Raw genomic sequence first — 16,861 nt, forward strand, 5'->3', positions numbered from 1 at the left:
TTGATAATGCCTGCTTGCCTCCACTACTCTTACTAGTTTGCTGAAGGGTGCTAGAGAAAGTCACTACAAATTCACATAATTCTCTATGGGGCCCTGGAATCTTCTGTTATGTAATATTTGATTTCTCCATGGGATCAGTCTCAAACATTTCTACCATTATAAGGATCAAACTTTACTCCTTACTTCATTTCCTTCATTGACAAGAGTTCCTTAAAAACATTCTTTTCAACCTCGATTTCTCTGTATCATTATCTGCTCTCACTTTCTTTTCCTTCCTGCTTCAGGAGGATGTATCCTTCCTTCCCTTTCAGACCAGCTCCTCCTTTCTGATATGATCTGTTTCCATGCCCTGTGAGTTTGTGCCATAAACACTTTTCTCTTGTTTTTTCCAACTTTCCTGCTCACTGTCCTAGCTTTCTGACCTCTCCCTATAGGTTTGTACTGATTCCAAAACTGCTTAAAACTTGGCCTCTCCCTTCACCCTTTAATGAATCTTCTCTCACTGATGACTTCCTGATTGCCAAAATCAGTGGCCTCATCCACTCTAACTACCCTGCAGCAACTGGCTTTGGGAACCATCCTTTTCTTTCTGAAATTACTCTCTTGGTTTCAATGAAGCTTTGTTCTTAGTTTCTGACTTTTGTCAGCCCCTTCCAGTTCCTTTGCCTCCTCTGCACTGCAAACATAGAGTTGCCCCTGGTTCTCTTCTTAGCCTTCTCTCCTCTCCTTTCCCTCTTTCACTTCTCATACTTCTGTAATAGGACCTCTGTGTGTATCTTCTCAAATCTAACTCTCCAATTTCTCTCAAGCTCCAGTGATGAATTTCCTGACTTGGATATCCCATCCCCAAGAATGTCCCATTGACTCCTCAAACTCAACATTTTAAAAATTGAGTTAATCATCTTCTCTTTCTCATTCCCGCTGTTTCTATGAATAGGACCATCATGCTTCTAGTCCACCAGGCTTGAAATCTCAAAGTAGCCTTTGACTTCCAACATCCCCGTTGTCTCAAATTCAATCAATTGCTAAGTCCTTTCAAGATGACCACTGAAATATAACTAACTTCTACAAATCCTCTTTTCCCTTCTTACCATTAATGTTTCAATTCAGGCTTTTATTATTTTTATTTTAAATATTTGAACATGCATGTTTCTGGTCCTTCTGTGCCCAACACTTTCTGCATATTATTGCCAGATTAACTTTCTCTTCATGAGGAGGCCCCCAATTTATCTACTCTCTAGAGTAGGGCCTCATGATTGCTAATGCAGATCACTATATAGACTTAGACTCTGTGTCCTTGCCTCTTGTGTTATGCTAACATCCTCCAAATTGATGTCAAAGTGCCTTTTTCTCATATGCGAAGGTCATCCCCCAATTTAGAATCTTTCAATGCCTCCCTGTTTCCTGTAGAACAACATGTTCAATGCTGGCAGAGCTCACAGGACCCTTCCTAAGTTCATGTTCTTCTGCCTATCCAGTCTCGTGCTCCTTGATGCTCCCTCCACGTGCCATGTGCTGCAGCCCTGCTTTCATCCCTCTGTCCCTTTAGCCCTTCCCCTGGGTTTTCAATGTCCCTTTCCCTGCCTTATCCAGGCAGAGTGAGGTACTCACTTTTTTACATTTCCACATATTATAACCCTGTAGTTTAAACAATTGTATGATGGATTCTCTCTCCAGTAGGAGATACTCCATTCCGCATGGTCCTATTTCAGCATTTATCAGGTTTTTATTTGCCTGCCTTTCTCTCCACTTGACCCTGAGTTGTCTAAAGATTGGGATCCAGATCTTTTCCTCTTTGAAATCCCAATGTCTGGAACATTCAAAGAACACTAAATAAACAAAGAACAAATTGGGTCTTGTGATGTTATCCACATCTTCCTTTTTTGGAATCAACATTTCATGTAGGTTCTTCTGACTTAAGGAACTAGAAGTTGTTCCTCGGACCCCAGTATCTCTACTATGTGGTTCATTCCAACATTGTAGCTGACATGGCAGAGGATGCTGAGGTGGACAAATGTCTAGGAGGAGGAAGGAAAATCACCTTCTTCATAAGAAGCACCGTCATTGTTCTCACAACAGAATTCATATCGATGAGATTAAAGTAGCCTGCTGTAGGGGGTAAAGTCAGCTTCCAACCCTGAGCTTTCCACAGGTGGTGGCCTACAAGTCCAAGATCTGACACAGGGACTATCCCATATTAATTCATACTTGATCTTAGCCAAAAGGCCAAGAAGCGATATTCCATATTAATTCAGATCACACTTTCTAGTGTCTTTGTTGATATCAACTCTACTTTGATTGTTCTTCAGATCATACATTTTCTTACTGGTGGCACACAACCACTAGAGGTAGTTAGTAACGATCTGGAGAGTTGTGTTTCTTTCCAGTCTGTTCTCATTGCAGGCAGGAACATAATAGTAGAACGTCATCTATTGGCAGATTACTTTCAGTCTATCTTCTAGGTGATGATTTTTGGACTTCAATAGGAATACTTTATTTTCTGTGAATTTTTCTATCGGTTCACATTAATATGTATTTTTTTCCATTTGAGATCTCAGTTTGGTATAGATTTTTGGATTACTTAATTGGAGTTAAAAGCCTTGAACCTTTAAGTCAGCTGGTTGGCATTTCCACTAAGAGAGAATTAGGAAGAAATGGGTCAATCATAATAGGAAGGATTAGGCTGGATATAGTAAAGACCTTCTCAAAGGAGAGACTTGCTGCATTTTCAGAACAGTTGGAGAAGATGGTTGAGAAACTGAAATCTCTGGAAGGTTTTTTTAAAATTTATTTTTTATTTTTATTATTATTTTTTAAAAATATTTTATTTATTTATTTGACAGAGAGAGACACAGCAAGAGAGGGAACACAAGCAGGGGGAGTGGGACAGGGAGAAGCAGGCTTCCCACCGAGCAGGGAGCCCGATGCGGGGCTCGATCCCAGGACCCTGGGACCATGACTTGAGCCGAAGGCAGGCGCTTAACGACTGAGCCACCCAGGCGCCCCTGGAAAGTTTTGGAAATAGAAATAAGTGCTCACTGTGGGCATCATTAAATTTGTAAGCTTTATCCAGAGGCAAGTCGAGGCAATAGAAATTATTAGGACATTTAATTTAGGATTAAAAATATGTTAAATGTTGGTTCTATAATTATATAAATTTATAATCTACCTAACAAATATAGGATTATAATAAATAATCTAAGTTTTTATAATTAACTCTGCAAGTCCTTTGATATAATGAAATCTGTTCTTTGAAACAGTAAAATCTCATTTGAAATTGTATGTACTGATTACTCACACATATTAAAGTCTTGCAAATTATTACCAGATTTGAAAAAGATAAATTGTAGATTTAAAGATGATGAGCCAGGAGAAAAAACAACCAATATTACTTGGAGGAAAAAAAAGATGAGTTTGATTATCCTTCTTCATTAAGGTGGCCAACCAGCAAAAGAAAATAAAGGTAATTTATTATGAATTATAACCCTGTAGTTTAAACAATTGTATGATGGATTCTCTCTCCAGTAGCAGATACTTGTGCAAGGTACCAGCTCTGGCCTGAAGCATGCCCATTTCTACTCAGGTGAGGAAGGGAATGGCTAAGCAGCTGACATACTGCGTGTGAATATTGCTAACTGGTGTGTGCCAAGGTTGTGTTCAGGCTTCGCATCTGCTCTGTCCTGTTCCTGTTCACGCTTGGAGGGCTCTGTTCACAACCCTTCAGGTATGCAGGAAATGACCCTGTGCGTTTGTCAATTCTTGTCTTTCCTCGTGTAAGTAAGGGAGGAAAACCGACGATAACTTGTTAGCTTCTAAAGTTTAAAAATCTGCCAAATGTTTTCTTCGCTTAGAAGTCTGTGGGGTTTACTGTCAGATAGGAAAAGCATTTAAAAAGTATCCAGAGCAATGGACCGCAAAGATTTATTAGTATACTGTGTTTATCACTATTTGATTCCATACCTCAGACCTCTAGCTCACTAAAGTGTTCCCCATCGGAGTCAGCCTGCTGTGGATCCAGCACACTGTGTGTCACGTGATCCAGTTCAGGTGTCCAGCAGCTCCCTTCTCCAAATGAGGGTAGGCTTGGGCGGGGGTGGGGGGGCAGCTCATAAGCCGCCTCCCGGAGGGCTCCCTGCATGCTCACTTCTAAACGCTTACCATTAGCTGCCTTTGCCTTCCGTCCTTTTCTCAGGGGTCTGTGGCAGGGACAGAAGTTGTTCGGCTTCTTCATTCTCTTCCTTTCAGCTCTTTTCAGTGTTAGCCACCCTGCTAGTAAGTGGTGATGGCACAAGAGGCAAAGACTATTCTGGGAATGTGATCTAGCTTCCACACTTGGCTGCAGGTCAGGCGGACTGCAAACAGACAGAGTCTACACTGGCTCTGTGTGCAGAAGCGGGACTCAGGGGGAACGAGCCAGGTCCACCGCTCAGTCATGCTGCCATCACGGGGGGGATGATAGGTTTCTGGAAAAAGCCTTGACCTCCGAGGCAGAAACAGGGACAGCCCAGGCTGTGGGGCAAAGGTCAGTAAGATTCCAAAAGAGGTGACCAGAGGGTTCCCTCTGTGACATGGCCCTGCAGCCCTCCCGGGGCTTTGTGACACTCCTCCCGGCCCAATGCTGGGGATACTCAACATTCTTCCTGTGAAGCAAACATGGCGCTTTCCTAGTTTAATTCTTGTCCCGTGTTGCTGCAGACTGCCTGTATTTTCCCCTTTGGTCAATGATACAGAATGGTTTAATATTTATGGGAGAAGATTTAATTCTTTCCTGGCATGTCCTTCTCCACTAGAAACATATGTGGGAATTTTTTTCTGTTTTGCAAGCTCTGGCCTCACCTCATCACCAATACAGTGTAGAGGCTTTTTATTATATTTGTTGTGACTCTGGCATGATTCACCATCCATACAAATGGCCTGGTTGCCATAGAAATGTAAGTATTAGAAAGGGGGCAGCAAATGGTGGCACAGAATAAAGACATAAATAAAGTGGTGGAAGTAAACCACGGTATAGTGAGAGTGTAATAAAACTTTTATTATCTGTTATTTGGGAAAACCTTTACATCTGATGTGATCATACCAAGAAGCAAGGAGAGAGAGAGAGAAAGAGGGAAGGAGAAGAGAAACTAAACAACAACAACAACAACAAAACAAGCCCCCCAAAAACCCAAAAAACGTCATTCCTTTTTTTCTGACTTCAGAATACTATCATTATTTTTATAGGGCTCTTTGGAGTAAGAATAAAAGTTTTGGACCTTATTGTTTGATTACAATATAAAATGTCTGATCTCTTGAGATACATTTAGAAACATTCTGGTAGGCATATGGCCAGCGATGCTCTAGTGGCTAATGTCTACAGCAAACACAAATAGCTTGAGATTTCTTAAGCCAGGTTTCTGTTTCTGTTTCTACTATGACGGAGCATCACTTTCTGATTCAAAACAGAATTTATGAGTTGGTTATGGGTGTCAGTGACAGCCTGGCCTCAGCTTTGTTTCCTACTACAAAATTCAAGCAATGCAAATATCACCCTGAGTTAGCCAAACATATCATCACTCATTTGTAGTCACTAATATCTTTAATCAATGTAGCGAGTCTTACCTAACACAAACAAATATTTAGCCAATGGAGCAGAAGTACAAACATTAATGAATTTGTTTTAATTGTTCTTCCCTGCGGAGGGCTGTGAGCCTGTTGCTGTCAGTGAGGGACATTGCGCATGGAGGCATTATATATAAAAAATTTCCTATACAGAAATCCACCGCAAACCCTGAAGGTTTATGGGGAAGACTCAAAACCTATGTATTAAGCCAAAGTAACTACTGTGAAAAATGCCTAAATTTGAGAACACTGTCAATAGATTTTCATACATGACAATTTAGATCCAAGGAATAATAACTAACACTTAAACTATGTAAACGGCTAACAGTTAAATAGTGTTTACCATTTACCATGTGTTCTAGCATATATATATATATTTATATATATATATAAATAAATAAATAGTACTTATTTCATTGGGTAATAATGAAAATTATATATATAATAATGCATACATAATATATGTGTATAATATGTATATACATATATATGTATATGTAGTTAGCATATAATTTTATTATAATATGCATAATATATATTTAATTATATATAATACATATACTCATCATAGCCTGGAGTGTATTTCTTGTCCCGTATGTCCCTCTTGGTGGTGAGAATATATATATATTCTCTCATATAGTCTTCACAATTACCCAATGAAGCAAGCACTATAATTCATCCCCATTTTGTAGCTAAGGAAGCCAAGGCCTAGAGAACTCAGGTGACTTGCTGAAGGTCCTACAGGAATGATGCTGGGATGAGAACACAGGCTTCTATGCTCATCACCAGTTCACTCTACTGCCTTCAACTAGTTTCTTCCAAGAGTGAATAGTTTACTTTAGTGTTAGCTAAGAAACATGTGAGACTCTAGAAGCTGTTTATTCTCATTTTAACTAAACTCAATCTTCCTTCTATTTTCGAAATTTCAAATTTACTGTCATGTACATATACTAAAGTTGACAAAACTCCCTATACTTGAAGGGATATGCAAGTCTAGATCATGAATATACCACAATGGTGACCCTATCTTTTGCAATGGTTTTCTTTGTAAGGAAACTGTCAGCTTTCTATAAAATGAAGATGATGGCTGGCCTCCCGCACTGACGGTCCACTTGTGAAGATCAATCTCTGGCAAACAAGCTGAAGAGCCAATAGGTCCAAACATCCCTTCTCATAAGAACATTCTCTCTTCACTTCCAGCCTTGAAGTATCTGGGTTTCATTTTATTTAGGTAACGTAAGGGTGTTCCTTATTTTATTTCTATGGTAAGCACAGGGAGAGAGCCCATCTTCTTTGAGGTTCTCTATAGGAATCATAATTACAGCCCCCAAAGGGAACAGACAGGACAAGAAATACTCACACCTCTCTGGACTATGATTAGATCTGGTTGGAAAGATAAGTGAGTAGATTTATAATCATATTAAACAAATGCATGGGATTCTTACAGCTATCAGAAGGGGGACATAGTTTTCAAAAAATTGGCTTTTGCGTGAATAGGAAATTAAGAACAAATGTTTCATGTCCAAAGCTACCCAAAATAGAAGGAAGGAGTCTCGAAGGAAAAAAAAAAAATCACCTCTTTGGTTATTTTCTCAGGTCAAAAGAGCAAGAAAAAAAAAATTTCAGAGACAAAGTTGTAGGCGAAGGCAGTATGAACTAATTCAGTATGAAATTGTATTCCGTGCAATCACTATCCTAGAGATAATAGGTATCATTTCCTTGATCTTTGGCAGAGAGCTGTGCGCTCCTTAGCATCCACCTGATCATTTAGGCACTATAAAACACGCTTGCCGCTGACGCCAAGTGGCCCACACACTTTCTCCAGGCCAGAGACAATGGTTACCATTTCACTTACGTGAGCTTTTGAAGTCTTTCTTTTTCAGTCTCCTCCTCATCATGGTTCCACGAGGGCTAGTAGAGTAGAGGCTTCGAGGTAAAGTCCCCATGTTCAGGGAACTCAGGCTGTATGCACTCATGGAGGTAGGAGAGAAGGAGGACACCAAAGCTGCTGTAAGAGAGTAGACACTTGGCACAGAGCGTTCTCGGGGGGGTATGAGCCTGCTACCCTTGCCAACCAGCAACGATCCAGAAAGACACACAGGACGCACAGCAATGGCTAGGAAATACCCCAACCAGACAGAGAGCAGGTCTCGGAGGCCATGGGGACAGCCTTTCAGAATCTCCGAGTTCCAAGAGTCTACAACTCCTTGAGGAGCACCATGATCCTCGGGAGCACAATGGAACACAGAGACGCTCTATGAACGTTGCTTTAGACACACACACAACTAAGCATTAAAACGAGTCTCCCCATAAACAACAACTCCATGCATCAGGTACACAGTCTCATTTCCATAGATACATTCTGACATGAATTTCACAAGTGGTGCCAAATACACAAGGAGGCGCTGAGAACATCGTAGTCTCCATAATCTTTGGAATTGTTATCTCCTGACTACATACAAAGCATTCTGAACAGTGACATCCTTCCCTAATGACAAACGCCTCTGACAGGGGAAAAAAAAAAAAGCCAGAAATGATAAGTGGCTACTAAAAAAAAAAAGCACATAACACTCATGAAGCCAAATATGGTATGAATTAGATGAGGAAGAGGAAGCATATCATTTCAATGAAAGAGCAGGAGGGGAAAGTCTGGAACATTACGAGGGCTGTTTGGAGGAGGCGCTTTCGGGCCCGTCAGGGCTGGTACTCTGCAATGGTCGGGGTGGATCGTATGAGGGTGATGGTAGGTGTGAAGGCTGCAGTGGTTGCTGGCCCAGGAATCCCACGTAAGTTGTCTGTCGGTCCTCTGAATTTTCACTGCCCACATGAAGTGATGATGAGAAATAAGAAAAAGAACCAAAAAAAAAAAAAAAGGAAAAAATAACTGAATTGTACAAATAAAAAGTGTAACAAAAAAATGAAAGCTGCTTGCCAAAAAAAAAAAAAAAGAAAAAAAAAGAAAAGAAAAAGAAAAAAAATCTACTGGCTTTGTCCTTTCTCAGTGATCAGCAAAACAGATGATTAACATCAGGGATGGAAGCCTTTCATCTTCCCAAGAATAATGCATGTCTTTCCTTGGCCCATTTCTTTTCTCCTTTTCAAATGACTACTGAATCAATTTCTAATCTCCCCCTGTACTTCGCAGCAGAGATTAAAAACATTTTTTTTTTTTAAACTTAAAAGTCAACCCCATAAAGATCTATGGCATACAACTAGTAATTAAAGATTTGCACATTATGGCCAGTTTAGTAGCACTTGTTTTGAGAAAAAAGAAGGAACAATAAATCACATTGGCTCATGATTCAAGTGGTTTACCAGTCACACATCACAATATACTGTTCTGACATTTTAATTACACTCAGATCCATCAATTGGACTTGACTTTTCTCAAAACCGCCCCCCCGAAAACCCCCAGAAAACCCATTCTCAATCATCTATCAATATCAGAATCTTATTTGTATCCTCCTAAGGAGAAAATAAAAGTCTCAATATATTTTATACTTTTTTGTATTTTTGCAAAAAAATGTTTACATTTGAAAGAGATAATTCTCAAAAGATTTCACATATTCTTATATTTTAAGATGCCATAACATTTTAATAAAGCTTATTTCAAAATTTTCCTGTCCCCTTTATTGAAAAAAATGTATATTGTGTTTCTATTCTAATTTCAACATTATTTAGATTTTATTTTCTACCCAGTGTTCTGAAAGAGGGGCAATGTTATGTGTGTTACTATGTCTGATATGAGATTTTTCATTGAACAATCTTAAAGAGTTAAAAATAACACATGAACTCGTATCTCCTTTTAGTGTCACGATTCTAAAGTAAAAGATGCCTAACATGTGAATTATTTAACAACATTTATTCATGTAGAGGGTCAAATACTCGATAAGTATTTAAAGGAGGCTCATTTAGATAAGGGCTTAAGTTGTCATTGGCCACCTGACAGCCTTTCTGGAGCGAGACCGCTCTCGGAACCAAAGCACCAGCAGGGAAGAGTATTGTGGGCTGTGGCTGACCTGGCTTTCAGTTCTGGCGCAGCCCTGCCTCTCTATAGGACCCTGGCCAGTTACTCAGCCTCCCTAAGCCTCAGTTTCCTCACCTGTTGAGTGGAGATTGGGAAAGCATCTCCCCTGCAGGACAATTGTGAGAATTATGCCCACACTACTTTGCATGGTACACACAATAAAAACAAATGAGCTCTTACTACTACGATTGATTCTGCTTCCTTTCTATCTACTTGCCTACAAATAAAGTATCTTTTAAAGGAAAAAGACGTAGCTCTCACTCAATAAATTTCACTCAGCGGACACTTAGGTTTGGAGACTACCTCCGGAATCTGCAGAACACCTGCATGGGCCCTGCAATTTTAAAGCTCTGCGCCCCCTGGCCCTTTCCTTCTGTCCGCCGCTGTTTCTAGTTTGGGTTCCATCTCCTTGTCCACTATCCTAGTTTCAAGCCATTATCTCCCTGACCCTGGCAACACCTGCAGACTTGGTTCCCTGATTTATCTACTTACATACCTCCCTCTCAGTATCTGTAAGATGGGATAATCTTTTAAATAAGTCACTCCCATTTAAGTGGCTTCAGTGGGTTACAATTACAAGGAGAATCAAATGTGCCCCCTACTTATCTCTCCAGCTTTATCCTTATCACTCTCCCCATCCTGTTGGTCTTACAGTTATTCTTAGAACAAGCCAGGTTGCTTCCTGCCTCAGGGCATTTGCCCTTGCTCTTCTTCCTCCTCCCAGTTGCCTGCAGGGTTGGCTCCTTCTTATCATGCACGTCTCAGCTAAGGTGCCACCTCCTCAGAGAAGTTGTTCTGACCTCCCTGGCTGCAGAGCTGCCCTATCCCAAGCTATCCCATTACTACTCTCTATTCTTCATAGCACTTATTACAGTCTGATGTGGCTTTATTTATTTAACATATTTTACATGTTTGTCTCTCTATACTGAAATTCCATGAGAATAGGAATCTACTTTGTTTGTCTTGCTCACTAGACTTATCATAGCAGCTAGAACAGTGCCTGGTCCATCATGACGGATGAATGAATGAATGCGTAAGTGAACAGGAATCAGCCGGGGTGTACCCGTCCACACTGCAGCAGTATTTTCCTTGTGATAAACAGTGTTGCGGGGGAAGTTCATAATAGATTCTCTTTGCCCATCCTCCTTCTATTTTGGGGAGTGCAAGAAGGCTTCTTAGAAAGATGTGATCATTGCTGGGTCTGGCTAATCCACACCAACAGCCACTCCAATGAACTTTTTACACCGTATTGTCTATGTTTCAAATGAAGGCAGAGCATAGTGAATGGACTTTAGAATTCTACACTCACTTTTTGGCTCAGTTCTTTAAGGAGGACTTTGAAAATTATTGGGCATTTTTTTTATGACTGTAGCACCCAATTAACAAATCAATAAGAAAGATATTATTGACCGCTCTTGGGTGCCCAGCCCTGTGCCAATCGTTAGAGGCAGATTAAGTGTAGGTCATAACCTTTACCTTGACTTTGAGCTGTTCTGGATGACTAAATCTTCATACATATGAAATAATAAGGGACGAAAATGATGTAAGAGAACGCATGAAATTGTATGCCATGCGTAATGAATGCAAAGATGTTCCACAAATAATGTAGGCCAGGGAGCACAGCTACTGCCTACTTTGAACATACACTCCAAATCTATTCTGTTTTACGGTGGTGTACTTGATACTCATATGCTTGTCAGGCAAGCATTTCACGAGTTTTAAGATAAGATGTTACATCTTGCAAAAAACATTTCTATACATTCTCCCATTTAATGGTCCCAATAATAACAGCCAACTTTCACTGAGCACTTGCTGTATACCAGGCATTGTGCTAAATGCTATTTCATGGATTATCTTAGATAATTCTCACAATTCACTTAGGAGGCAGGTGTCGCTGTTATTATCACGCCCATCTTACAGATAAAGAAACTGAGGAATAGAAAAGTTGGGTTACTTGCTTTAGGTCCCAAGTGGTGGAGCCAGAATTAAGTCTGGAAGTCTGATTCAAGAGTCCCTGCCTTTCAGCCACCACACGCTGCCTCTTCCTGTGGGTGTTCCTGGATTTGTGCAGATACATATGCAGCAAGTTAAAAATAAAATGCGTTTTGCATCTTCCAGGATGGCGTCGCTGTTGGAGTCCTACGATGTCTCTGACACGGAGGGGGCTTTTGTCTGTTCTCCTCTCTCACTGTACCCTCCTGCCCTGTCCGGGATGTCTATGGGCCCAGGCCAACAGCTGCTTTTGTGGCTGCTCCTGGAGCTCACAAATGGAAGGTCCTCCAGGCACTGAAAGTACTGAACCTTGTGACTCTGCTCCATGTTCTCTTCCAAAGTCTCATGAACTTCAATCATGATTATGTCTCCCAAAGACGCTCAGTGGGAACAATTTCTAACCTTACTGGAAACTCATTCTTGTTGGCATTTTTAGTGCTATTTATCAGCAAAAGGCACAATTACTCTCATTCCTAGCTGACGTGCCCGTTTCTTTATTTCCCTGAAAACACTGTGGTGGTGAATACTGTGTTGGGAAGCAAAACTTGGGAAATATATCTCCGTCCACCTTGGGATGAGAGACATGCTGTTCAGGCATCAGAATTCCTGAAAAAAATTACCAGAACTTTCTTGTGGCAAAAGGGTAAAACTATGTAAAACCATTCTACCACATAAAAAACCCCAGAAGTTTGAGAATTATAAACACCATAAAATTTTTTGGGTATTTTCTTCCCCTCCTTAACTGTGATGTAATTATGTTTCGGAGCCAATAATTTTGTCCTTTTGGAAATGCAAGTCTGATTTTAATGTAAAATGTAAGGAGATGCCTGTAGGCGAGATAAGAAAGAGGGCGCAACTGTCAGCCAAAGTAGATGATAAGGTCGGAAGTGGAAGCTAGAATTACTTCAATTACCAGCCCCCATCCTCCACCCCTCTGAAAAATCACAATGACATCAGGTTTTTGGTAGTGAAAAAAAAAATTTGTTCTTGGTCTCCATGCATCTTAGGATATAAATTCACCCTCTCAAATTGTCTTGACAGGTAAAAAGATTTAATATTTCATGAGTTGGAAACTATTTGGACTACTTACGATTTGTACACAGGGCCAATAAAAAGGGGGAGATGGGGCTGTAATGACATTTTGCTAGGGTCTGCTCCGTAGTTCTGATTCTCTGACAGCAGAATTTATCAAGCCGAATCTCACGCTGAGAAAGCACCACACTGTGTGCATTCTTAGACCCACTATGCTCCAGATCCAGTGATGACTTCGGGTTAATTTAGAAGAGACTTAGTTTTAGAAATCTCTCCCCTCTGCCAGTGTGCCCCGTGGGGTCTCCTGAGCGGAACGGGGTGCATTCCCATGAACCCCTTACTGTTTCTAGTCAGAGGAGGCAGAGTTTCCTTCCCTAACCTGCCTCTACGGCAACCCTTCTCTGCTCCATTGTGTCAAATTAAAATCTGATAAAGGTAATGCTGTACTAGAGATTTTCATTAGCTCCAGGCTGTCTAAGGTCCATTTAATTAAAAAAGGTTGCATCCAGCTGACTCATTCAGTATGAAAATGATCTGGTCCCTCTTTTTTTTTTTTCTTTTCTTCCAAACTGTGGCAAAGTGCGGTGTGTTTCAGAAGGTGGGAGATGCATAATACGATCTCCTCACAAGCAAAATTTCAATTCCAGAGAAAATGGTTCTCTTTCTCTAAAAATACAAAAAAAAAAAAAAAAAAAAAAAAAAGCTCGTCTCCGGTCGGGCCCCCTGACAGCACTCGTGAAGCTTCAAGGAATTCATTTCAAGGAATAACAAAGGAGGGCACTTGGCATAAGGGAAAGGAGAGAGGAGTTGGAAGAAAGACTCTCCAGTGGAGTGTCATTTGGGGTTCCAAGCCCTTTATCTTGTACCAGGTTTTGTTTAAAGATGCCTAAGTGGAGGGTACATGAACACTTAGCAAACATATCTGTGAGTTTCCACACAGTAAAAATGTGGGTCCTCTCAGCTGACAGCTGTTACAGAATAAATGTAGTCAAATATTCTGATACTCCCAGGAAAGGTACTTGCTCACAGAGGTGGTTCTCCATCCTAAGGGAAAAGCTACTCTGGCAAATAGACAAAATATAGAGAAAGTCAAACTTTCCTATGACTGTTTTTTTTTTCCCTCTCCAAATATCTGAAGGGTGTGCCACGAATACCCACTTCATAATTATTTTTAAAAAGTGAGAGTTTTACAATATGCCTTCATTGTCCTTCAAGTAGGATGGAAATTCAGTATGCGGAACAGGAAGTCAAATTCTTTCCCTTCTCTCCACACTCAATTCGCAACAAAGCCTTTAAAAAAAAAAAAATCAAACAGTACAAGCCTGAAAATTCTGTTTCAAATAATGTTTCTTTCTTCAATTTTGAGATTTCAAATAAATTACGTTTGGCTCAGGGGTTGGGGGCGATCTGGAAGATGAAGAAAAGCCAACAAAGATAACCTGCTGTTTTGAAAAGAAATGATAAAGCCGGAAGTAGACTCTGTGTCTTCTGGCCTCTAACTCTGCTGAAGAAGCAGTAACTGCAAGGGGAAGATACAGAGATTTAGCTAGCTGGATCCTCTCACCATGGTCAGGTCCCTTCAGGGCCAGGCGGGTCTGATGATGGGGCAGAATCTCAAGCTTGACCTGGTCGGTGGTGTTGGCCAGGAACTGGGTGGCCTCTGCTAACGTACAGTACTCCATGCTCGTTCCGTCGATGGACAGGATGTGGTCTCCCACGTGCAGGGCACCACATCTACAGAAAGGGAAAGGACAAATACTCAGTAGGATGAGTGCCTTCCTCTTTGGACTATGACTTTCACGGCCTTCACAGTTAACATTTCACACAGTTTCAATTTACTTAAAAATAGGAGAGGTTTAAGTGTTATAGGAAACACCATCTGTCAAATGTTAAGTGCCTTGTGTAGGAATAGGAATATAGAAAATACAGAAAAACTCAAGGAAGTGTTTTTCTCTTGTGCTTCTTAAAAAAGAATATATTATTTCAGGGTGGCGGTGCCAAAAGTTGAAGGGAAGTGAGTGGGAGGGAAGAGAAGAACAGGACAATTTTTCCCCTTGGCTTTTTTTTTTTTCCTGTGATTTTTCCTTGTTGGTTTTTAGATCTATGAGTATGAGCTGGTAAATATTCAGAATGTCAAGATGTGACTCGCATAATTGGAATGGGATCATTTACAACTACTTCATGTGTGAATGGGAGTAACTGGGGGAGACTCAGCTAATGCTTTTTCAGAACCCCTCACACGAGCTGCCAAATCACCAGCGCTTTATTATTATATTTTATTTTGTTATTCTGGAGTTAAACATCGATTAGTAGAAAAGCTCTCAATGGCGATGGAAATTATGCAGGAGTCAAAAGAGTCAAAAAGGAGGCCTGCGTGGTGAGTGAAGGGGAAAGCTGGGGGTGGGGGAAGGGCTAGCTGCTACATCTTGCTGAACTCAAGAGACTGGCTACTGAATGAGTTGAGAAAAGCAAACACAGCAGTCAGCATCCCGACATACCAGTCAAGTGGACAGCTCCTTAAACTGGTTACCCCCTGCGGAACGGGAGAAAAACAGAGGGAGAAAATTAAAGCATCCTGCACCATTGAACTGGAGAATACCCCTGGATCAATGGCCGTCACTGGTAAAGAACCAAATGTAGGGTAAGGCCACAGTGGAGCTGTAGACTGACCACTACAGGGGTTACTGCAGGTTACTGCATCAGGGTGGGAGGTTTCCCACGTAGGGCGAGGGCCTCTGGAAAAGAGGCTGGAAACATGCAGGGGAGGCAGGGCCTCTCGGAGTATATCGAGCAATTTGCACAGTGGGAATAGTCTCCTTCTCAAGACAAAAAAAGCATTTCAAGTCGTCCCTTCCATCTAAAAATAAAATTCGGTGTGGATGCACTTGGAGAGCTTCGGCGATGGAAGTGGGGGTTTTCTTACCAGAAGCTGGGAAATAATTTATTAGGTGGGGAGGTAGTCTTTTTGCCCCCAACCCTTCTTACCTTATAAGTCTAAAATAGTAATTAGGAAAAAGAATTCAGGAAAAGGGACTTTTGTTTTTATTGTGTCATAGGAATGAACGCTGTTTTCAGGGGCCCTTGAAGACAGTGAAACCCTAAGATTAACATTCTATGACAGTGTAAGACCTCTCTTTAAAGACTGCATTATTTCAAAGATATTGTTTTACTCATTTAAGAAAAAAGGAATGAGATTTTTATAAGATTTTGGCAAGATTTAATTGTTAACAGTTCAGGAAAACGTATGACGTCTCTAAAGGGAGCATCCTCAAGATATGCTTAGCTACCCTACACCAAAAACAATCTATCACCCTAGAACATGGTAGGAAAACTTGTTCAGTTGCTTGACTTTCTTTTTTCCTACCTCTAATGGCCACACCAAACATCTGGATGAGGCAACATAACATTATGGGGTGGCTGATAAGGTAGGTGAATTTTTAAGCCCTAGAACCGTAACTTGTTTTCTTGATGAAACTTGTATAAACGGGCAGGAGAGCTGTTTTTTAATCATATATGTATGTGTGTGAATGCATGTGTACATGTGTAAGTATTACATATGTGTGTATATACATATAGAAATATATATATATTTTAACACTCATGCAGTTTTGAAAAGTAGGCACTTTCTACAACACCCACCTGTCTGCAATACTTGCAGATTTGATTTTGTCTATGACAATGACCTGTTTGTTACAGCACATTGAGGTAGTTAGGGCAACCCCAAGGCTGGCACCAGGAGTTTTGGCAACTTCAACTAGCAGTGGCCCGGACGCTGTTGCCACAGAATCTACGGAAGAACAAATTTCAGAAAACAAAACAAAATAAAACCAATAAGCAAACAGACACATGAAAAATGTGGAGAACGTTCAGTCTGATGTTGGTCTATTAACGTTATCACTGAAACTTACATTTCCCTCCAGGTACCATCCCCTTGGCCCTGGTAACTTCTTAGGGCACCTTTTAGGACACCTGTTCTATCCAGCTTGCATATCCAGTAATATGTACACAGGTTTATCTCTTCAATTAAAGTTTAAGCTTCACATTAGTTGGGATAATGTTTTGTGTATCTTTATGCCCTCTTTATCACTTGGCACAGTGCCTGGCAATACTAGGTTTCTCAATAAAAGTTTTTCAAATAGCACCTACTGTGGATGGATGGATGGATGGTTGGATGGGAGAGAAGGATGAATAGATGAAGTCTCTCAGTAGCCA

At 40.7% G+C, this 16,861-nt stretch overlaps 1 protein-coding gene across 11 annotated transcripts in view; it reads right to left on the reverse strand.

Annotated features, from left to right (window-relative positions):
• GRIP1 (glutamate receptor interacting protein 1) overlaps nucleotides 1-16,861 on the reverse strand; it is a 621,865-nt gene that overhangs the window by 81,858 nt on the left and 523,146 nt on the right. For 7 of the 11 annotated variants that reach the window (XM_081822020.1, XM_081822018.1, XM_031025789.2 and 4 more), the window contains 4 exons: nucleotides 16,289-16,436; nucleotides 14,214-14,383; nucleotides 8,260-8,415; nucleotides 7,454-7,606 (listed from right to left, as the gene is read on the reverse strand). In XM_081822020.1, coding sequence (XP_081678146.1) covers nucleotides 7,454-7,606; nucleotides 8,260-8,415; nucleotides 14,214-14,383; nucleotides 16,289-16,436 — 627 coding nt within the window. The remainder of the gene's footprint in view (nucleotides 1-7,453; nucleotides 7,607-8,259; nucleotides 8,416-14,213; nucleotides 14,384-16,288; nucleotides 16,437-16,861) is intronic. The other 4 variants (XM_031025792.2, XM_031025794.2, XM_081822016.1 and 1 more) reach the window with 3 other exon arrangements.

The sequence above is a fragment of the Leptonychotes weddellii genome, chromosome 5 (genome assembly GCF_054177405.1).
Source record: "Leptonychotes weddellii isolate Sample4059 chromosome 5, ASM5417740v2, whole genome shotgun sequence".
In the NCBI taxonomy this organism is placed as follows: domain Eukaryota; kingdom Metazoa; phylum Chordata; class Mammalia; order Carnivora; family Phocidae; genus Leptonychotes; species Leptonychotes weddellii.